The sequence below is a fragment of the Miniopterus natalensis genome, chromosome 1 (assembly GCF_054644295.1).
Source record: "Miniopterus natalensis isolate mMinNat1 chromosome 1, mMinNat1.hap1, whole genome shotgun sequence".
In the NCBI taxonomy this organism is placed as follows: domain Eukaryota; kingdom Metazoa; phylum Chordata; class Mammalia; order Chiroptera; family Miniopteridae; genus Miniopterus; species Miniopterus natalensis.
In genome coordinates, this window is record NC_142081.1 from 197677440 (window position 1) to 197700103 (window position 22664).

General features: G+C 52.4%; 1 protein-coding gene across 3 annotated transcripts in view; it reads left to right on the forward strand.

Annotated features, from left to right (window-relative positions):
• SLC2A9 (solute carrier family 2 member 9) overlaps nt 1-22664 on the forward strand; it is a 55796-nt gene that overhangs the window by 9095 nt on the left and 24037 nt on the right. For all 3 annotated transcript variants that reach the window (XM_016203713.2, XM_087817057.1, XM_087817058.1), the window contains 3 exons: nt 4732-4892; nt 10732-10856; nt 14116-14261. In XM_016203713.2, the coding sequence (XP_016059199.2) occupies nt 4732-4892; nt 10732-10856; nt 14116-14261 (432 nt within the window). The remainder of the gene's footprint in view (nt 1-4731; nt 4893-10731; nt 10857-14115; nt 14262-22664) is intronic.

A 22664-nucleotide genomic window follows, 5' to 3' on the forward strand; every position in this document is an offset into this window, starting at 1 on the left:
CTTTTATAGCATTCCTGAGAGTGATTGTAGATGGAGTTGTCACCGGCTCTGGGTGACTCAGTGAGGAACACAAATGTCATAAAACCACTACAGAGCAATTTCCCTCCCATTGTCCGGCAATTTCCTGTCATCATTTGCAGGTGTCCTGAGCCAGTCTGCCTGGTTATAGATTGCATAGTTCCGTGTGTTGCCAGAGGCCTGATCCCTGAGTCCCTGGTCCCTGATGAGGCCATGGTGAATTATTCATGGATGCATAGGCCTGAGAAATAAACAGTCTAGGACCCTTATTGACAGATAGGGACCTACCAATATCAGTCCTCACATTAAATCCCTGTGGAAACTCCTTCAGGGAGGAAAGGATTTCACAGATGAGGAACCTGAGGCACAGAGAGGTTAAGTAACTTACTTGAGATCACCCAGCAGAGAAGTGGCAGAGATGAGAGTCAAATAAAGTGGATTCCCAAGGCCCTTAACCCTGGAGAACCCTGTCCTCAGAGGCAGAGCGACTTGCTAGAGGTCACAGAAGGACTCAGGGGTAGATGCAAGTCTTGAGCCCAAGACTCTTGACTCTTGGCTCAGTCTCCTGTCCTTTAACCATGTAGCCTCTTATTCATTCTTTGCAATTAGAGCTCTAGTCAATACTAATCATAATAAAATATTCTTTGATAAATTCATTAAAAAACTCTGTTAGCCTCATCATCTGACTGGTCCACTGCCTCCAGTCTAAACTTCCTTACGCAGCCTCCACCCTGCACCTACCTTGATCTGACCCACCAATCAGAACTCGTTTCCACGCGCAAACTTTCCAGTCCCTCCCCAGTGCCCACAGGATTAGGCGAGGAGCCCTTGGGCTGGCAGTTAAGACCAGTTATGGCCAAGCCCTGCCTCGTTTCCCAACCGTTCTCCGGCTGCTGGGCCACCCTCCAACTCACCGAGTCATTCACGGCTCCTCCACGTCAGCGCGTGGCTCCCAGCTCTGTGCCTCTGAGGATTCTGACGACTGCCATCAGCCTGAGCCCGCCCCACTGCCCTTCTTGCTCACCTGACCTGGCCACACGGCTGGGCTGCCACAGCCTTTCTTGCCTTCCTGCCACCGCAGCACCTTCCGCCCGTGTTACAATCGCATGCTCACCCTGCTGCCATCTCCACTGGCTCTCAGGCTCCCGAAGGCAGGGGCTGCACAACTGGTGTCTAGAAGACAGGATGGGCCCCTGGGCCTGGGTGGCAAGGAAGCAGGTTTGCTGAGCCAGAGAGAGAGACCTGAGCATTGGCCTTTGTAAAATCTGGGAAAGTAAAACATGGATCCGTGAGTGAGGCGGCCCAGAGGAGACCTAGCGATTAGCTAGGACAGTGGCCTTAACCACAGCAGGCCTTTGACTATGTCGTTTTGCTCGCTGCCCTTTCGTGACATTGATGAGACGCTGTAGGAACTTAACTCTTGCTTTTATCAATTAGGCTCTGGTAAAATTGGTTTCATTTTATGTCATTTTGCTGTAGTCGTAGAAGCTAAGAATGGTGCTAAGTGAGGACTTGCTGTGTAAATAAGATGTATGGGTTACTTGATTTTATTATTATATGGTGACTGACCCACAGCAGAAATTCAGTTTAAAACACAATTAGAGAACCTGTTGTGAGCCACGCACTCCAAGTCAGTGTCTGCATATATTAGGTCCACAAATCTCAAACTCAGTGAATGTTCCTGCAGATAGTTAGCTGAACGACCTTCACCTCCTGGCTTCCGCGCTCACGTAACCTCCAGGCGCCTTTCGCTGAGGCCTTTGCAGGATTCACACTCTCAAAGACGGCCATCTAATCACCCAAGTCATCACTTTGAAGTCAGCTTTCGGGGACTCTGGAGAAAGGTGCTCCCGCAGGCGCACAGGCCGGCAGCCGGTGCCTGTCTTCCAGCCCACCCCATCTCTAAAGAGACCCCCACAGCCACGCCCAGCAGCGAGCCAAAGAAAGCCACCCCTTTCCCCCCAGGCTCCTGAGCGCCTGGGAAGAAAAAGAGCAAGCTCCCTTCCAAGCAGCATCCTTTCAGTTTCTGCATGTTACTCCCAGGAAACCGGCCGCGGCGGCAAGTGTGTCACAAGAGGCTGCAGAGTGGGGATCGGCAAGGCAGCTGCGCTTGCTTGAATCGGTGCAGGATTGCTGTGGGGCCAAGGTCACATCCCAGGGTGACCTTCTATGCGTAGGGTCTCCTGTTGATTGGGTGGCAGGAGGGGTGCCTGTGAGGTCCTGAGGACCTGTCCAGCTTCCCTGAAGAGTCTCCACCCTGTAAATACTTGCTGTAGCCCGTGGGGCCTCCTGCACCCCTGCCTTCCTGCGGCCCCTCCATCCCCTTAACGTGGAAATTGTCACAGTTTCTCCTGCGACACCCTGTGCTCCTTGAGGGCTGTTGCCGCTGCTCTCGCCAGGGCCACAGAGGGAGGGTCCAGCCCATAACGAGGGCTTAACTGATGCTCAGTGTTAAATCAGTAAGTGCGCGTGTCCTCAGCCGCTTAACTCCTTCCCCTCAGCTGTGAAATGAAGAGCCCACCTGTGGTCGTTGCGTCCGGGCCTGAAGCGGGTGGATCTCACACAAACCCTCTCCCCACATCAGCCATGGGCAAGACTGTGGGCAAGTGACGTAGCTCTTGGTTCCCTCGGCTGTAAACAAAGGTTTCTACCGCTAGGGTTGCCATGAGGATCAAATGGGATAATTTATATGTTTTGGCAGACTTTCAATAGTTGTGAGAGACAGCAATTTTGTCTGAGTGGAGCCAAAATAGAAGTTGTTGAAGAAATAATGACCTGCTCGCAGGATCAGAGGGAGGGCTGGCTGGCCAGGTTCCGGAGCTCTGCAGCCTCGGATGGCACCCCAAAGCATGGCCAGAGCTGGTCCTGCGGGGCCCCCGTAGCCACCCCTGCCATCTACTGCACCCAGCATAGGACTCTCAACTCCCATGGGGGCCACTGCCACCCCCAAAGCCAATCCTGCTGTGGACAATTCCCGGCCCCATTTCTTAGCCTCAGGTGCCTCATGCAAAGTCCGGGCCTCTGATTGGCTGAGCCTTGGTCACATGTCCATTTCCAGCTGCAGGGGATGCTGGGAAGGCAGGTGTCTGGCATTTCCAACCTCGGTAGTGATGAGTGGGCTCCGTTTCCCGCGGGGCTCACGAGGCGGGAAAGTGTCCCAGATGGGAAGGGGGCTTCTGACTCTAGGAAGCGAAAAGGATGCCAGAGGCCAGTAGAGTCCATGAAAACTAAGGGTCAATGTCAATGTTAATGTCCAGCCGCTGACAGGGCACAGTCCCCACTCAGAGAGGCTGCAGGGAGCACCGTGGTGAGTGGGAGACAGTCCCTGTCAAGGTGGCCCCTGGGAGAGGGGATGGTCATTGCAATGCTACCACGGACATTCGGGTAGATGTACCCTAGGGCAGGTGGGAAAGAGGCTTTCAGAGGAATTTTCTATAAATGGATTTTGTGGGTTGTAGTTTAGAGTGTCTTCAGTTTTACTAGATGATGTCAAACTGTCTTCCGAGACGGGTGTACAAACTGAACCCCACCGTAAGTGCAGGAGAGCACACACCGCGGATGGGTCTCTGCTGGGTCTTACAGGCCTGCTCATTTCAGGCCCGGGGGCTGTGCGCTCTGCCTGAGGCCTGGGCAGCCCTGCCCCGCTCTCTTGTTTGACCCTCACGGCAGCGCTGAGACATCAGTGTTATCATTCTCATTTTGCAGATGAGGAAACCAAGGTCCAGCTGGCTTAAATTATCAGCAAATTGTGACACTGGGATTCATGTCCAGGTCTATGCAACCTGAATCTACAATTTTCCCAGTGTCATATGCTGGCTATGGAGAGATCTGTGGGCCCACACTGGGTAGCAGTGGGCAACTATGAACATCTCGGGGATGTAACCCGCTTGGGGAATGTAGTGCCAGGACCTCAGTTTTCGGTTCACATCAGTCACCCAGTCCCCATCCCAGACCCACTGCATCAGAACTGATAGTGATGGGGGTCTAGTGGGCGTGAAGTGGTACCTCGCTGGTTTTACTTTGCATTGTTGACGAATGATGTTGGGCATCGTGCCATTAGCTTACTGGTCACTTGAATTTTCTCTGCAGTCTGTTCGAGCTTTTTGCTCATTTTTAAATTGGGTTGTTTGTCTTCTCAATGACTTGTTAGAGCTCTTCATAGACTGTGGATACAAGTTCTTTGTAATATGTACATTGCAACTGTGTTATCTCGGCCCCTGGCTTGTCTTTTCATTTTTTCAAGGTGTCCTTTGAAAAACAGAGCACTTTAATTTTGATGACATGCAAATGAGCGCTTTGTTTTTCTCTTATGGTTAGTGTTTTTGTGCCTTATATCTTTGCCCACCCCAAGGGGGCAGAGCATTTTTAACACATTGCCCAGGTGACCCTCCTGGGCACCAATGTTGGAGAAGCCCAAGTACCATGGTCACTGTAGGTGTGTAGTTAGATCTGAGCCTGACTCCCAGGTTTGCCACTTACTAAGCAAGTCTCACTTTGTCTCTTGGACCCTCAGTTTCTCTATCTGCAAAATGAGGTAAAAAATCGTGTCCATGCACACACTTTGTTAGGAGGGTTCAGTGAGATAAAGCATACACAGAACCTGGCGAAGCCCTGGCCCGGAGACCGTGCTCTGCGCCCCCCGTTTGTTTGCACACCAGCTGGCTTCCCGCGGCCGAGGGAGCAGGAGTAACACAGTCTGTTGTTTGTTTCCAGTACATCAAGGCCTTTTACAATGAGACGTGGGAAAGGAGGCACGGACACCCCATAGACCCGGACACTCTGACTCTGCTCTGGTCGGTCACCGTGTCCATATTCGCCATCGGTGGACTCGTGGGGACGTTAATGGTGAAGCTGATCGGAAAGTGTCTTGGGAGGTCAGTGGGGACTGTCTCTGTTCGGGGATCCCCCCCCTAAGGTTCACGATATGTCTGTGTCTTAGGCAGGATCCCAGCAGACAACAAAATGCCGCTTAGCTCAAGTGGAGAGATTTGAATGTCGGAAGGTCAAGGGGTGGAAATGGGTCACCGAAGGCCAAGGGGAAGTGAAGCCACGGACAAGGGGCTGCCTGCCCAGTGGAGCTGAGAGTGTGGAGAGGCTGGGCTAGGCCGGAGCTCTACCGTACAAACAGGGAGGAACCCAGAAGACACCCTGGCTTCTCTCCTCTACCCCCCAAATCTACTGCTGGTACCTCTCATTGTTCAAACCCAAGTGGAAACCAGAAAACCCAGGAGATTTATGAGTTAGGTCCAGAGAATCAGGGTGCAGGGCTCAGAGCAGGGCTGGAGGGGGGAGATGGATCCGGGAGCCAACAGCAAATAGCACAGTGTCTTTGCGATTGTTTCATATACACAGATATAGAAAAATCAGGTGCGTATGCCCAGCCGGCGTGGCTCAGTGGTTGAGCGTTGACCCATGAACCAAGAGGTCACCGGTTCGATTCCCAGTCAGGGCACATGCCCTGGTCGTGGGCTCAATCCCCAGTCGGGGGAGTGCAGGAGGCAGCCGATGGATTTTCCTCTCTCATCGTTGATGTTTCTATCTCTCCTTCTCCCTTCCTCTCTCTCTAAGATCAATAAGAACATATTTTTTTAAAACCAGCTGCTTAACCAGCCTTCCGTAAGAAGGCTCTGAACCCAAGCGGATGGCGTAGGGAAAGGGTCCCTGGAATTGGGCTCAGGGTGCCGTGGGCCAGAAAGTCCTGACTCCCCGACGTGCCAGGTGTGTGACGTGGGACTTGGCCACCTCCCCTCTCAGCCAGCACTGTTCCCACGTGTACAGTGAAGGCGATGACAGTGGCCTCAGTGGCGTGGCAGCAATAAATGCAAAAAGAAAGCAAAAGAGGAAACGTACTGAGAGACACTCAATTTCCAGGTGACAGATTCCGCTGGTGCAGAGAGATTCGATCAAAGGTGTGGTGGTTATGCCCGAGCAGCTGTCAGCTCCTCTTTCCATCATGACGGGGGCGAAAGCTGAACTGGGTGAAGTCTCAGCTGGAATCGCAGCTCTGGGGGAGGCGAGGCAGCAGAAACTGGACAGGTGCCACTTGTTCACCTCCTGCTACGTGCCGTGCTCGACACGCGGCGCTCCCTACGACCTGCTGTGTTATAGTCGCCATTCTGCAGGTGATGAATCGAGGCCCGAGAGGCCCAGCAGGTGTCCCAGGCTCCAAAGAACGCACCTGAGCCGAAATTCAGACCGGCGTCTATTTGACCACAACCCGCGCTCTTGCTGTCACATGGTGCCCATTGCGATGCTCCTTGAGGCCTCATCATTTGTCCCCCATGGGGGCCGTCGGCAGGAATAGGAGGCTGAGTTCCAGGTGCAAGGCTGGGGTGGGGGCCGACGGAAGGCGCTGGGAGAGAAGGTAGGCTGGAGCTGAGCATTCGGGGTCAGGGGGCGCAGTCACCGGCATGCGGCCAATCCAGCCAGCGCACGTGAAACTCGTCTGTGGTTCAGGGGAGCCCAAGGGGCCAGGGACCATCTCTGGATAGGAGCCACCCCATTATCTGGTCTCAGGGCTGCAGGCTCCTTGTCTCCTGGACTCTCTGGCTTGGAGAATTCTGGCCATAGAGAATAGCTTCTGGGTCCCAGTCCCTCATTTGGGGCCATTTGTCTTCGGCTTGCATGGCTCTAGTGACAGACCCTCCTTCCCTCGTGAGATGGACGATGGCCATGCTGGTGCACAGACGGACCCTGGCTGCAGGCTCAGCTTCACATCTGGACTCTGCGGCCAAAGATGCGTGCCTCAAAGTCTCTCGGCTCCGTGAAGTTCACGGTAAAGTGAAGACTGAGTGATGGGCTATGTCTGAGCCTTGTCGTGTGGAAGCAAAGTGTCCATCTCGCAGAGTCAGCACCGAGCTTAAGTTCGCTGTCGTCCCTGTTCTCGTCTTATTAGCTCTTCCGAAGACCGTCTTCCCATCTCTCGGCAGAGCCAGTGTGAATGTTCTTTGAACTGCACTCAAATGGACCTCCTTACACATCCCTGCATCTGGGTCTTCCCTTGGGAGCAGAGCAGAGAAAACGGAAACACACAGGCTTTGAGATCAGATCCTGGGTCTGCTTCCAGGGCAGGCCAGCGATCCATGTCACCCACTCAGCAAACACTTCTGAGCATCCGTGGGAGCCAGGCCCCGATCCTGGCACTTGGGTCTCAGAGACCGAGGCGCTGCCCAGGGCTGGGGCTGGGGCTGTGGCTGTGGCCGTGGCCAAGGAGGCAGGCCCTGAACGATTCATTATGAACATCGCCCTGACTCTAGGAAGAGCTATAAATGGACCGAAGAGGCAGGTGCCACTCTCCTTAACTTTTAAATCTGTAAATCTCAGGTAAACAGACCCCCCTGAAGGAACCTCTATGAGGGTCAAATGAGAGAGTATTTATAAAATGTCCCATGTCACTCAGAAGGCTGTGACAGGAACCCAAATCAAACTGGCTTAGGCCCAGATTTCAAACTGGCTCCCATAACTGAAATATAATGCAGTTGAATCCAGCAGCTCATATGGTATCATAAGGAAATCTATTTTTCCCGTCTCTAGGCTCTGCCTCGCTCTGTGTTGGCCGCACACACAGGCGGTCTTTCCCCGTGTCAGGGCGAGACGGCCCCGTCAGCTCAGGCAGGCATTGTTCCTGCTGGCACCTTGGCACAAACACAGTCCTAGTGAACGTCCCAGCCTGAATCTCATTTACGTGAGGCGCATGCCCTCGGGGCTTCTCAACCGGTGGCAATTTTGCCCCATCAGGGGACACGTGATGGTGTTTGGAGACATTTCCGGTTGTCGCCACCAGGGGGGTGCTCCTGATATCTGGTAGAGGCCAGGGATGCTGCTAAACACCCTGCCATGCGCAGGACACCACTCGGAATTTCCAGCTCCGCGTGTTAATAGCGTCCAGGTTGGATTCCTGACGAATAACATTCTGATGTACCTTAAATGACTGTAGCACGTGCCCATTCCTAGAGCGGCCATCTGGTGGAGACGTGACCATCTGGGGACCACCGGCCCCACACTGAGAGTTTCCGGGAGGATGTTCAAGGACTCCCGCAGAAGCAGAAGGGTGGATATGAAACACCAGCAGCCAGCACCCTGTATATCACGCCGGGCAAATGGCAGGTTCTCAGAAGCATCGCTTTCCCCCCTCTTTTTCTATTTCCGTCTTTTAAAACGTGCCTTTACTTTATAGCAGCGGAACGAACCTTAGCTCCCCAGGTGCCTGCTGGAGAAGCATGCGCCGTCAGCCAGGCGCCGTAACAAAGGAACGGAGACTGAGTCAGGGGCTGGGAAGACACTAAGTGTCAGCCGGAAAGATCGGAGCAGACCCACCACGAGGGAGACCTGGAAAGCGAGAGAAAGGAGGTGGCCGGCAACTGTGTCCAACGCTGCCGAGGAGCGAGAAGTGGAGAAGAGGCCTGGGCTCCCGTGGGTGGATTTGGCAACACGGAGGTCGCCGGCTGTCAGGACGACAGCCGTTTCAAGGGCACAGTGGGGGAGACGATCATCGGAATGGGTGTAAGAGCGAAGTGGAGATGAAGAAATGGAGACAGTGAGTCAGATGCTGTTCTCCAGGAGTTCTGCACAGGGAGCAGAGACCACGGCACTGTAGATGGAGGAAGGTGGGGGACCAGGAGCATTTTTACATGTTTTCTTTTAAGACGTTAATGAGATGTTCCAGCAGAGAGAGAAAAATTGACAGTCAGAAGCAAGAGGTAAAACTTGCTGGAGCACTAGCTTTGAGCAGGTGACAGGGGGTGGGCAACTAGTAGGTCACTGAGGGGTTGCCCTCGGAGGGGCGAGGGGAGAGTCCGTCGTGGCAACGAGGGGAGGCGGAGTGTCTGGGCGCAGATGCAGGTGGGTCTGTGCACGCGGGAGGAACACTGAAGGGTCCCTTTGGGTTGCTTCTGCTCTCGGGGTGGAATAGAAAGTAGGTCACCCACTGAGAAAGACAACTTGGGGTTCTGAAGGGAGACACGAATTAGTTCTCTAGGAGCGCGGGAGACCGAACGATCCGGGAAACTTCAGAATGGCCGCTGGGGGCTCTAAAGGCCACTCGAAACTCTTATGCATAAATTTCAAGTGACACCAGTCAACAGAGCGGTGTTTTCTCCAGCCAAGCTGTGCTTTGTGGTGCGTGTGTGAGGTCGACCCATATCTAACTAAGGCTGGGACTTTGCCAAGAACACGTAATGAAGGGGGGTGGGTCAGTGGGTCAAGGAGTTGAGAGTGTGTGACTGTTTAGAATAACGGTCCTTGTGACTCAAGCTGGGTGCGCAGGAATGGAAGAACATGAGGAGGGTGACAAATGGTGGAAACAGGGTACCATCCTGGTTTATAGGCTTGGGGCCTGCACAGGCTAAAAAATTGTTGGAAGGGTAGGTGGTGGGAGCCAGTATTTCCAGAGGTTTCCCATTTCACTAGGGCTTCATGAAAAGTAAAAAGTTCCCTTTTCCCTTCTGTCTTCCAGCCACTCAGAGGCAACCAGTGTCATCAGCTTTTTTTATATCTTTTCCTAGGTTTGTGCCTATCTACAGACACACCTTTATCACACAGACTGTTTCACATTCTACACAAAGTTCTGTACCTTGCTCTTTGCACTTAACAGGGTATCTTGGAAGTCTTTCCACATAAGAATATACAAAAGTATCTCAGATCTAATGTTTACATTATGCACCACTTGATAGACGCACCATAATTTATTTAAACAATTCCTTGTTAATGGATACTTGGGTTGTTTCGGTCATTTGCTATTATAGAGGATGTTACAATGAGCAGTCTTTGACCCATCATGGCTGAGTTGCCTAAGTCATTAACTCTGGGATTTTCCAAGAAGATGCAGGAAGGGGGGAAAAATTAATGGAAAGCCTGAGATAAGTCAAACATAGTTAAAAGAGCTCTGGCCTGGAGAGAGCTAACTCCAAAAAGCAGTAACAAAGTTCCCTTGCAAATCCCAAGCTTCTTACAATTTATAAAACAATTTAATATCTGTTAACTTGAGTCTTTAGGGAAAAAATTATTCTACGAGAGGCTAGGATGTTTCCCCAGCTCCTTGACTCACTAGTTGTATGACCTCAAACAAGTTTCTAACCTGTCCGTGTCCTGGTGAACTTCTCTATAAAACAGGAATAAAAACATTCTCTAGCTGACAGAGTCACTTTGAGCAGTAGATGAGCTACTCCTATAAAGAGCTTATAACGAGGTCTGTCACAGAGCAGGAGTTCGCTGCATGTGAGCCATGATGACCACTTTGCAGGTGGGGAAGGAAAACACAGCAGTAAGGTTCAAGGTTGAGAGAGAGAGCTGGTGCAGGAAGCGGGGCCTAGGCCTCCACACAAGTCATGCTCTAAACCTGAGGTCTAGGGGTGTGTCCGTAAAACAGTGGTGATAGTCCTGGCCCTGAGCGATTCGTGGTCATAACAACCCCAGTGGTGAACCCAGAGGGAGCGAGTGCCTTGCTCAGGATAACGCAGCCAAAGGTGGCCATGGGGGGCCGGTGGGGACCCTGCTCCTGGGGTGGACAGGCCAGTGACAGCCTCGTGGTCAGGCCTCCTCATCGAACCCTTCCTTTTCTTTATTTTTTCTTTATTTTTTATTGAACTTATTGGTGGTGACGCTGGTTAATAAAATCATATAGGTTTCAGGTGTGCAATTCTATAATACACCACCTGTATGTTGTGCTGTGTGCTCACCACCCCAAGTGAAGCCTGAACCCCTCTTTTCTCCCAGGAAGTGCACGTTGCTGGTCAACAACGTGTTTGCGATTTCCGCGGCGCTGCTCATGGCCTGTTCGCTCCAGGCGGGAGCCTTCGAAATGCTCATCGTGGGCCGCTTTGTCATGGGCGTGGACGGAGGTGAGGCTGGGCCCGGCCCGAGGGGGCAGCGACACACTCCCGGGGGGTGTTTCCCATGAGGACACTGAGGCGCAGTAAAGTGGTGAAGGGCGAGGGCTGTGGGTTCAGACCGCCTGGGCTCTGCCACTTCCCCAGGTTAAGTTCGTCACCTGTCTGCCTGAATCAGTTAGGTTTTACTGCATAAAAATAAAAAACAGCCCGAGACAACGGCCTGAAGCAATAACCATTTTGCTGAGCTCGCAGCTCTGTGGGGTGGCGAGGCAGCTCTGGTCCGGGCAGAATTGTCCCTTGTTTGTGGGACACTGTTGCTCACACTCCCCCCGGGGTGCGAGTCCACGTCTGCTGCGTTAGGAGGTCTCTAGTGGACACGCGATGAATGTGTCTAAGTGACCAGGGGACGGAAAAGGAGTCACAGCATGATGACATCCAGACCACGTAAGAACTCTTACAAACCAATAAGAAAAAGACAAAAGCCGTTACAAAAACGGCTAAGAGGTTGAACAGGCATGGACACAGGTGGTCAACGGAGACATAAGGAAATGCATGTTAAAACCACAATGGCTGAAATTAAAAAGGTTGATAATGCCAAAGACTGGTGAATATGCGAGCAAAGGATGTTTCCTATCTCTCCCCTAAAGGCAAATTGGTGTTAAAGTTGGGGAAACTGGCTTTATCTACTAACACTGAACATACATACATAGTGACTACAATGTATATAACAGCTTACGGACGTGGGTGGTGAAAGTCTTGTACAAGAATGTTTATGGGTCACTATTAGCATCGCCCCCAAACTGGAAAGCATTGAAATTTCTATCAAAACTAGAGGAGATAGCGTGGCCAGTGTGGCTCAGCGGCTGGGCATCAACCTATGATCCAGGAGATCGGGGTTCAATTCCCGGTCAGGACACATGCCCTGGTTGTGGGCTCGACCCCTAGAAAGGGGCATGCAGGAGGCAGCTGATTAATGATTCTCTCATCATTGATGTGTCTATCTCTCTCCCCTTTCCTCTCTCTGAAATCAATATAGATAGATATTTTTTAAAAATAGAGTAGGTATATTTACACATTGGAATACTACACAGCAATGAAAATGAAGAAAGTACAGCTCCATGCTACAACACTGATGTATTTCATACACATAGTTCAGTAAAAGAGGTGAGACACATCCTCTGTGTGCCCTAAATCTCTGGTGACAGTGGTCAGGCTGGTGGTGACCTTTGGAGAGGAGGGGAAGACAGTGATTCTAAGGAAATACAGGGTGGTGCCTTCTGGGGTGCTGGTATTGTAGGGTGATTGTTGACTTGCAGGGGTTGCACAGGAGTGTACACTCTGTGATGATTCATCACACTGCACACATATTACTGGGGCAATTTAAAAATGTATGTCATACTCCAATTCTCCAAAGTTAAATCTATATTCAGTGAAATGCGTAGCTTTGGACTGGACTCAAATTGTCCTGCACCCCAATAGAAAAATGCAGATTTCCAGTTGTCTCTAGAGTATTTCTTTCCACAGCTCTGATGGTCCCTGGAGAATGTTCTCCGTGTCCCTTCTGCTTTTCATGCACTGAAACCTGCTGCTGAAATTGGACCGTAGGGGAGCCTGGAAGTCAGCTCGCTCTGTGCGAGGGAGGGCACCCCCAGCTGCTCCTTAAATGCTCAACCACGTGCCCCGAGGACGGGGAAGGGTGTGAGGGCTCTGGAGTCATTCAGGCTGGTAGATGGGAATTGTGCTGATGTTTGAGATGAGTCAGAGGTACTCTGCCCTCTGCTCAGTTCTTGGCGTCTGCAGCACCCCTCAGACCAGGCACTGGGGCCTGTTCCTTAGGCCACAGTTAAAACCGAGTGCCAGCTTGCAGGGGGTCTGCAACCCCGACCCCCACCCTCGCCCTCCCTGTAGCCTGCATGAAATAAATAATAGAGGCGAGATAGTGCCTCAGGGACCCGTTCAATGCCTACTGATCGAGCCCCTGGCCTGGCACGGTGTTCTCATGGACTTTCACTGTGGCTGGAAGAGGGGAAACAGACATTGTACAATAAATACCCAGCAGGGTACTTGTAGAAAGTGCTGGGTACAAAGAGGAACATAGGACCGATGGAGAGATAAAGCTGATGGGAAGGGGCAGATTGCAGCAGGTGGTCAGGGAGGCCTCAGCGAGGAGGGGTGCAGTTCCCCGGGGCTGTTATAACAAAGCACCACGAACGGGTGGCTTCGAACAGCAGGAATTATGCTCTCGGAGCCCTGGAGGCCAGAGTCTAAAACCCAGGTCTCGGCAGGGTTGGTTCCTTCTAGGGTGGGAGGCAGGGCCTGATCCATGCTCTCTCCAGCTTCTGGTGGCGGCCAGCAGTCCTGGCGTTCCCGGCTTGCCATAGCATCACTCCAGCCTCTGCCCCTGTCTCACATGTCCTTCTTCCTCGGGGTTTGCACATGGCCTCCTTGAGAGGACACCAGTGGTTGGATTTAAGGCCACCTTGACTTGGTTACCTCTGCAAGGATTCGGTTTCCTAATATTTAGAATGGGGATAATAATAGTACATTTGTGTATAACTTTCTAAACCATCACCATCACCACCGTGAGCACCGTCACCACTATCACTCCTACTATCACCATCACCACCACCACCACCACCATCACCACCATCATCACCACCGTCATCACCATCATCACCATCATCACCATCACCATCATCACCACCATCACCATCATCACCACCATCACCATCATCATCACCATCATCACTATCACTACCATCATCCTCACCATCACCATCACCACCACCATCACCATCACCACCACTATCACCACCACCACCATCACTCCCACTATCACCACCACCACCATCATCACCATCATCACCATCATCATCACCACCATCATCACCATCATCACCATCATCACCATCATCACCACCATCACCACCACCACCACCATCACCATCACCACCACCACCACCACCACCACCATCATCACCACCATCACCATCATCACCATCATCACCATCACCCTCACCAGCATCACCAGCATAGGTACAACCACTGTCACCATCAGCAGCCATTTTCTTCCACGAAACCCGCCCCCAGCGGAACCTGTGGATTAGTGAGTCAGTGCAGGGTAAAGCACTGGCACTGTGTGCGGAGTGCAGGGCATGGCTCTGCGGCCGCCGTGCTGTTTCTGTCCCGGGAAAGCAGGGGGAGGTGCTGTGACCGGAGCCCTCCCGGAGGCGGCGGCTCTCTCACGCCTGCCCTGCTTCCTTCACAGGCATCGCCCTCAGCGCGCTCCCCATGTACGTGAGCGAGATCTCGCCCAAGGAGATCCGGGGCTCCCTGGGACAGGTGACCGCCATCTTCATCTGCATCGGCGTCTTCACCGGGCAGCTGCTGGGCCTGCCCGAGCTGCTGGGCAAGGTAAGTGAGGCTCCCCAGCCAACCACATCTGTCCTCATTCTATGTCACCATCTCAGCTCCTTATGTCCCTTGCGGAACAAAGGGTAGTCAAAGCAGAGCCCTTCCTCCAAAAGCTCGTCCCCGCGCCTTGGAATTCCTGAGCACCTGAGCCTTGCACTTATTGTTAGGGGAAAGTTATTGCTGAGGACCTTTGATTGGGTGTGATTTTTTTTTAGGACATAACAAACTCGAAGCTTACAGAATGTTCCGATTCACCTGGCCCACAGCTATTGCTGACAGCTGAATTAGTTCATGGAGGCCTTTGCAAACCTTTGTAAACCTCTCTAGTTTTTAATGGCACCGTGCCATCCGCATCGCCCCGCAGCTGGCTGTGTCCCCGAGTGTATGCTGGGCATCTTCCCAGGATGCTTGACTTAGCTCCGCCTCACTCGGCAGCCTCTCTTTCCTCACAAACATGCGCTTGCACAGCCTTCTGTTTGGGGCTTTCTGTTCTGGAAGGAGAAAAGCCTGACTTTGGATCCCAGTCCAACAATTTCCTTGCTGTGCGGCCTTGGCAAGGAGGAGCGCCTCACCTGTCCCGGGTTCAGGTGGGGAGGGCGGGATGGAGGAAGGCTTCCTAGAAGAGGTGGCCTGGAAATGGAGCCCTGAAGTGCGAGCAGTTAGGCGGGTGGTGGCGGGGTTTGGAGGACATTGCAGAGAAAGGGAACAACTGAAGAAAAGGCCTTGAGGTGGGGAGCAGCCCTGTAAAAGAATCGCACGTGGCTTAGGGGCTGAGGGAAGAGCACGAGTGGAGAGGGGGAGGGGAGGCCCCTGTTCAGGGAGCTGCACTTGACATTGTCCCCAGGGAATAGGGAGCCCCGGGTGGCACTAACGCAGGGGAGTGAGCGGGCCAGGTCTGAGCTAAAAGGCGGCTTTAGGGGTGGGAGTGGACCAGGGTGGGGAGGGGGAAAAAGGGGTGTGTGATAAGGAGGGGGGAGGGACTGAGGCAGTGGCCCTGGGGATGGGGGGGTGAGTCCAGGACTTGCTGCCTGATATCAGACAAGGAGACCAGCTGGGACGCTTCTCAGGGATGCAGAGGCTTTTCCTTCCCCTTCATAAGGAGGCCCGGAGGGAGGGGGGATGAAGCCCGAGTGACAGCTGAACATCGAGTGTGCTGGAGCCGAGCGCAGCTGGTCCACGCGCCCTGTGGCCGAGTCCCAGGAGGCGGCCGCAGGGAAATACGTTTTACTAGGCCCAGTGGCCGTTTCAGCTCCTGCATCGCCGGAGCGAATGGAACACGCTGGCTCCTCCGGCCACTCGCGTCCTCACAGCCAGTGTGCGAGCCGCGCACATCGACAGCGGTGGAGGGGGGAGAGGAGAGAGGTGAGGCGTAGAACTAACTAGTAAAGAAGGAACTAACTAGTTCTGGAGCAGAAACCAGAACCCAGTCTGCTTTGAGACCCGAGGCCGGGGTGCAGGTGCGTCTTACACGGCCAGGAGCTGACCGTGCCAGCTTCTGGGAGCATGGGGACGACACTGACACCGAGTGTCTGGAGTATGGGGTCATCCTCATGCCAGCTGGGTGTCCTGGGATTCAGCTCCATCTGACACCCTCCACCTGGACACAGTGTCAGATCCACAGGTGAGGGGCTCAGTTCCACAACACTGTCCCCAGTTCAGACACCAATGGCAAGTCCAGGTTTCATCTGGGCTTCTGACGAACTGGCTATAAACCAGAGGTTCCCACAGCCTCCTTCCCGGGTTGGATTCATTTGCTAGAGCAGCTCACCAAAGTCAGGATACCAGCTTACTTACTGGATCACCAGTTTATTATAAAACCACATAACTCAAGAAAGGCATCTGGCAGAGATGCATAGGGCAGGGTGCGGAGGAAGGGTGCCACACTCCCACGCGGCCTCCAGGTGCCACTCTCCCTGCATCTCCATGTGTCCCCAACCAGGATGCTCTCCAAACCCTGTCCTCTGGGGTTTTATGGAGCTTTCATTACATAGGCATGGTTTATTAAATTATGGCCCAGAGGTCGGGCATGGGACTGTAAGTCCCAACCCACAAATCACCCAGTTGGTTCCCTTGGCCACCAGCCTGGCCCATCCTCAGGGGCTTTCCAAAAGTCATCTCGTTAACTAAACTCAGGTGTGCTTGAAGGGGGCTGTTATAAATATTGATACCTTCATCTCTCCTGTCGCTTAGGAAATTCCCTGGGTTTCAGGAGTTCTGGGCCAGAAATGGAAGAGCAGATATGTATTTCTCATAAATCACGATGTTACAGTGAAAGCCTAGTCAGGGGGGCCCAGGGCCCTTTGGCCTGAGCCTGACTCACCCTGGAGCCAGCTCCTGCCTCATTCAGGGAAAGTTTATAAGCCGAGGAACCAAGCCTGGTGGCCACGTGGTGGCAGGGTGGGTAATGGGAGCTGGATGGCATTTATCCTTCGTAGATTTTTTGGAATGTTTTGCTAACTGTTTTTATTGTGTCAAAATATACATGACACAGGTTTACCATTTTAACCAGCTGAGAGTGTACAATTCCATAGCATTAAGTGTAATATTTTTATTTATTTATTTATTTATTTATTTATTTATTTATTTATTTATTTATTTATTTATAAAATATATCTTTATTGATTTCAGAGAGAGGAAAGGAGAGGGAGAGAGAGAGATAGAAACATCAATGATGAGAGAGTCATTGATCGAGCCCACAACCCGGGCATGTGCCCTGATCAGGAATTGAACCCCGATCGCCTGGATCCTAGGTCGAAGCTCAACCGCTGAGCCATGTCCGGCCGGCCAAGTGTAATATTTTTATATTTCGGCAAATTCATGTCACCTCAGAGGCACCTGCTTCTGATCACTTATTACCTACCCTTTTGGAATATTATGACTACAGTTTATTTTTCACTTTTGCAAAAAAAACCAGAAACAGCTCACACGTCACCTTCGTGGTTGTCACCTGCGTGACGATTTCTAGAGTCCATGCGAGCGTGCTGGAGATGTCTCCTTACCACAATGAGGTTCTACGCTAGAGACACTCTTTTGCCTTGTGTTTTTAAAGCTATTTTAAAATTTTAAAAGTAAACGTTATGTGTGTGAGAGAGACAATAAATAATGTAACAATTACAGCCTCAGCTCCCTAAACATAAAGATGTAATCTAAAGTCAATGAAGAGCACAGCTGGCCTCCGGGGGTGGAAAGTAAGTCAACGTCTGCTTCAGTAGACGGAAAGCGTTTTCTTTCTTGAAAGGGTTTCCAGTCGCTCATTGCTTATCAAGGCCTCTTTGTAAACCAATACAGCGTTACTTCTGCTGTTTGGATTCTGTCTGAACTGCTTCTGGGTGGCTTTTAAATAACGGAAATGTAGCCCTCAGGGTTCCGGAGACTGGAAGTCAGAGGTCAGGGTGCCAGCGTGGTCAGGTTCTGGCGAGGGCCCCCTCTTTCTGACTTACGGACGCCACCTTCTCACTGTGTCCGCTCATGGGGCAGGGAAAGATCCCCTCTCTCGCGTCTCTTCTCATAAAGTCACTGATCCCATTCATGAGGGCCCCACCCTCATGACCTAATCACCTTCCAAAGGCTGCACCTCCTAATTCCATGACCTCGAGGGTGAGGATTTTAACATATAAATTGGAGGGGCAGAAATATTCAGTCCGTACAGGTCCCAGGTCCTTCTTGCGCCTCTGTCTTCTCCGTTCGCTCCTTCAGCACGTTTGCTGATCACTGAGTTGGATGTTGGAGCTGCAGCCTTGAGCAGTGAAGACGGGATTGGATGGCCAGCCATGCCCGGGAGATGGCGCCCAGCCAGCGCAGAGGTGCCAGGGGCTCGGATTAGGTTGAGGCAGCGGGCGCGGGGACGGGCAGGTGAGGCTGCGTAGCGAGCGGTGGGACGCGGTGCCTGTGGGAGGAGAGGTCAAGGAGGCCTCCCGGTGTTCGGCAGGCTGTCCAGGTAGAATGGCCCCCGGGTGCTAAGATGGGGGCCCTGCTGGAGGAGCAGCTTTGCAGACGGTAAAAGGACAAGGTCACTGACGTGCACCGCCCAAGTCACAGAGCAGCTGGAGAGCAGGACTCGGGGACCTGGCTTCTCGGGCGCGGGTGCGCTCTCCCTGCAACAGCAGGGCTCACAAGCATGACACTGGCCGAGGGGCACAGTGCCCGTGCCCGCCTTCTGACCCAAACCAGCTGAGAGGTGTGCCACTGACTCCCGGAGTCTGTCTTTTCCCACGAGATTGGATTTTTTTGAGAGGGTACATGAGTCTGGCTTTCAGATTCGTGCCCCAGGCTCTGGTCCAGGAAAGAACATCAAATGGGAAATTTTCACTCGTCTCTTTGGGGATTTGTGACATTCTGGTCACATGAGATCCACAGTTATTCCACTGTCAGGATTTCATTTTCTCTGTATTAATCTTATTTCTCATTTATCTTCAAAGACAGAGACAACCGAGCTTGTAAAAAAAAATTAAAGAAAGAAAAACTGAGCTTGTAAGAAAATTAAAGAGAGGAAAACCACTTCCATGAGGCCCTGGCTTTGAAATGCGGAGGCTTCGGGAAGTGGTGAGAAAGCTTCAGAAGCGGCCGCCAGAGGCAGGAGAGGGGAAATAAATGCAGCAATTAATGCTGGTGCCACGAATTTAATCAAAGACACGTTGTAAATGTTGTGGAGGTTGACGTTTTATGTGACATTTTATGCTTCTGAAGGATGTTTTTAGAGACATATAATTAGCTGTTTCTCCTGCAATGCTAAAGAAGAGAGGAACATAGATGAAAACTGTAGGCAGACGTTTTTCCTTTGAACACAGGTTTGCCAACATTCCTGAAATTTTAATATGCCGCCTTCTCAGTGTTACTGTTTTCTAAATAATGTGTCCTTTTGGTGCCACATTTAGAACGATTGGTTTAGAACAGCATTTTCCATTTCCAAGTAGATGCGGCTTTCCTGTGGTCATTCATTGACAGTTTTTGGTCGTATAGAGAGAAAGTGAGCCCTCCGTTCTCCTTTGGGGAACACCCTAAGGTCACTCGTGGCCAGCCTGTAGGGACAGCAGGACATTATAGCATACAGACCCTGCGTTACGAAAACCAGTGTTAATCCACAAAATACAAAGGGTCTTATGCCAGAAAAATGTCCCACAAGATTAGAAAAGGGTGAGAAATGTGATCCTAGAATAGAGACATGAAGGGAAGGGCCCGGCGCAGCCCCAGCCGCAGCTCAGTGCGGTGTGGTGGGCGAGCGGTCCCTGGGCCAGGCTGCCCGGTCTGGGCCCCTCTTCCAAGGGCACCTATTTCCTGGGCTTGGAGAAGGGAATATATGTCAGGGGCTTGGAGCAGTGCCTGAAGCTGGTGCACCACTGAAACAGCTAGTATCTCATTTAATTCGTGCAGCAGTACTTGGAAATAAGTATTATTAATTTTTTTAATATGTTTTTTATTGATTTCACAGAGAGGAAGGGAGAGGGAGAGAGAGATAGAAACATCAATGATATGAGAGAATCATTGGTCGGCTGCCTTCTGCATGCCCCCCACTGGGGATCGAGCCTGCAAACCGGGCCTGCGCCCTGACCGGGAATCTAACCGTGACCTCCTGGTTCATAGGTCAATACTCAATCGCTGAGCCACGCCGGCCAGGCAGTATTATTACTTTCTAAGTCACAGATTAAAAGCTCAGTCTTGGGAGGCTTAGCAGTTACCCCAGTGACCACAGCAAGAAGACAACGGAGCCTGACCTTCCTGGCTCCGAAGCCTGTGACCTCCTTGCAGAAGGACCGAAGTCCTGACTTGTTCATGGGGAGCATGGGAAGGTGTCCAGAAAAAGCTTAGCGCCCAGGCGCAGTGGGTCAGTCAGGGAGTCATTTTCCGTCTCACGTTTTTCTCACGTGGACCGAGCCCCTGAGTGCAAGAAAGCTCTTATTTTCTGAGCTTTTGGTCCAGAACTCTCTGGACTTCACTCAAGTCCGAGAAGAGACTAATGTTTGACCTTCCTAAGAATCTAGGAAGAATCTAGGCTTGCATTTAGTGTGAGTTCTCCACTAAATGCAAGCAAGGTGCACGAGGGCAGGGATCCCTGTCTGCTTTGTTCACTACTGGACAGAACCTAGAACAGTGCCAGGCACACAACACGCACTCAATAATTGTCAAATGACTAAATACATCAGGAAGGAGTAAATAAACTGGGCCAAATAAGGGCTTGGACTCCCACCCACTGCGGACACTAGACGGAGCCTGATCACAGGCTGGGCCTGGGTGCAGCACCCCCAAGCACCCCAGACTTTGTGCTCTCAGCCCTGGGCAGTGGATCCCGGTGAAGCGGGAGTGCTGGGACAGACTGCTTTGGTAATAGACGGACAGGGTGATATGAACAAGGTCTGGGCCACGCTGCCTGGGCTGAATCCTGGCTGGGGCCCTGGGCAAGCTCTCCAACCTCCTATGGGACTCAGTTTGCTCATGTGCAAAAGGGGGGTAATGATGACAATGACGTTCTGTAGGACCTTGAGCACTTTGTTAATCTCTCTGTGCCTCAGTGTTCTCATCTGTGGAGTGGGGAGATAGAGATAGCATCTAACTCACAGGGTCGTTGCATGGATCCCATGAGTTAACATGTGGAACAGGCTCAGTGGAGCTTGGTTCACAGAGATGGGGACTGTGGGCTCTTGGAGCCCACTTCTGATGGTGCACGGCTCTGTCTCTGCCTGGCCTTTGCTGAGCTGTCTGCCTTCCAGACCTCACTCCGAGGCAATACCAGCCTGGCTGCCAGGGCCCCAGGAGACACAGGGCAGGACCTCAGGACAAAGCCACCTCCAGAACCAGCCATCTGTCCCTCAGAGAGGAGCTCAGGAAGTTCTCTCCCCCGACTTGGGAGGCAGCTGAATGAGTCATCCTCCCCTGAGGCTGTCTCAAGACAACAGTAAAGTTCAGGTGAACTTCAAAGACTTTCCGTAAAATTCAGATGACATGACTTCAAGAGCTATTAAGTTTATTCTGGCGTCCCTTCAACCTTCCTCGCTGGCGGACCAGATACAGCTGAGCTGGCCCAGGGCCTGCTGTGCCCGAGCCCGGCGCAGGCATCGCCGCCAGCATTCCCCATCAGACCAGAAGCCCATGAGGACAGGAGCCTTGGGGGGCTCTGATGTAGGCCCCTCCTTTTAGCTATGAGGAGCTCGAGGGCAGGAGAGGTGCCTCCCCCAAAGTCACAGCACTGTGTGCTCGGTGGCCTGAATCTCGCCCACTCCATACACATCAGAGCCGGTGAGTATGGGGTTTGTGTTCTCAGAAGCAAAGGAGCATTAGGGAGCATCTCAAGGTCATAGACCCTGCAGTTGGATCCATGATGATACAGAGAGAAGACCTCTGACCTCAGTTCCTGGGAAAGACCAGCAGATGGATGACTACTTCGTTCGACACAGAACGAAGGAAGTCTCTGAGACGGGGCATTGTCTGGGGAAGCCGGGGGGGGGGGGGGGGGAGCTCCCTCGAAAAGAGGTGCAGAAAAGAGGTGCTGCATGAACCATGTCCAGCACACACCTTGCCTGGAGTGAAGCTAAACAGAGCCGAGGTTTTGGGAGTGAGTCCTATGTGAGAGGTATCATCCTAAGAATTGTATGTGTCACTTTGTTGAATTCTCACAACTCAGCGAGCAGTGCACATTTATACCCATTTTACTCTCAAAGATACCGAGGCACAGAGAGGTTAAGTAACCTCCCCAAGGTCCCAGAGCCGGTAAGTAGTAGAGGTGGGACTCACACCCAGGCATTGGTCCAGGGTCCTCACTTTGCAGCACTCTCCCAGGGCCTCCGTTCCCAAGAATGTCAGTAGGCCAAGCCTAGGACACCGTGGTTCCCAAGGATGTCAGTAGGCCGAGCCTAGGACACCGTGGGGAAGCTCTGCCTCCAGGGAAACGGCCGTGAGAGCCGTGCTCCAGGTCCTGTGGACACGCTCGCAGGACTCCTCCTGGAGGCAGCCAAGCCTTTGCCTGAGCGCGTCGCCCTCTCTCCTCCACTGTCCCCTTTGACTTTCTCAGGAAATGAAACGTGTCAGGACTTTGGCACCTAGCACTTTGCTTTCAGCCTTTCTTCCCCCATCGGAACTGCCTGGCAGTGGCACTCTCTTCTTTCAGGGGCACCGGGAGAGAGCTTGTTTGTAAACCTGGGTAAAAAATAAATCAATCGGGCACAATGCTGCTGTCATCAGCATACTAACCGCTCCAGGCTGCACTGGCTGCGTGATAGGTGCTGCTGGAAGTGACTGGCGGGCTCTTGAGAATCACCTCTCACAGCGCCTGCTGGCCTTTCAGAGCCACTGGGAAGTGGAGAGATCCGCCCTCGGGGGAGCTGTGTCCCCCACCCTGCCACCCTCGGTCAGTTCACTGACAGGAGCAAGAGGGTAGGATGTCACCAGCCTCGGAGGCATCGGGTGGTGGCA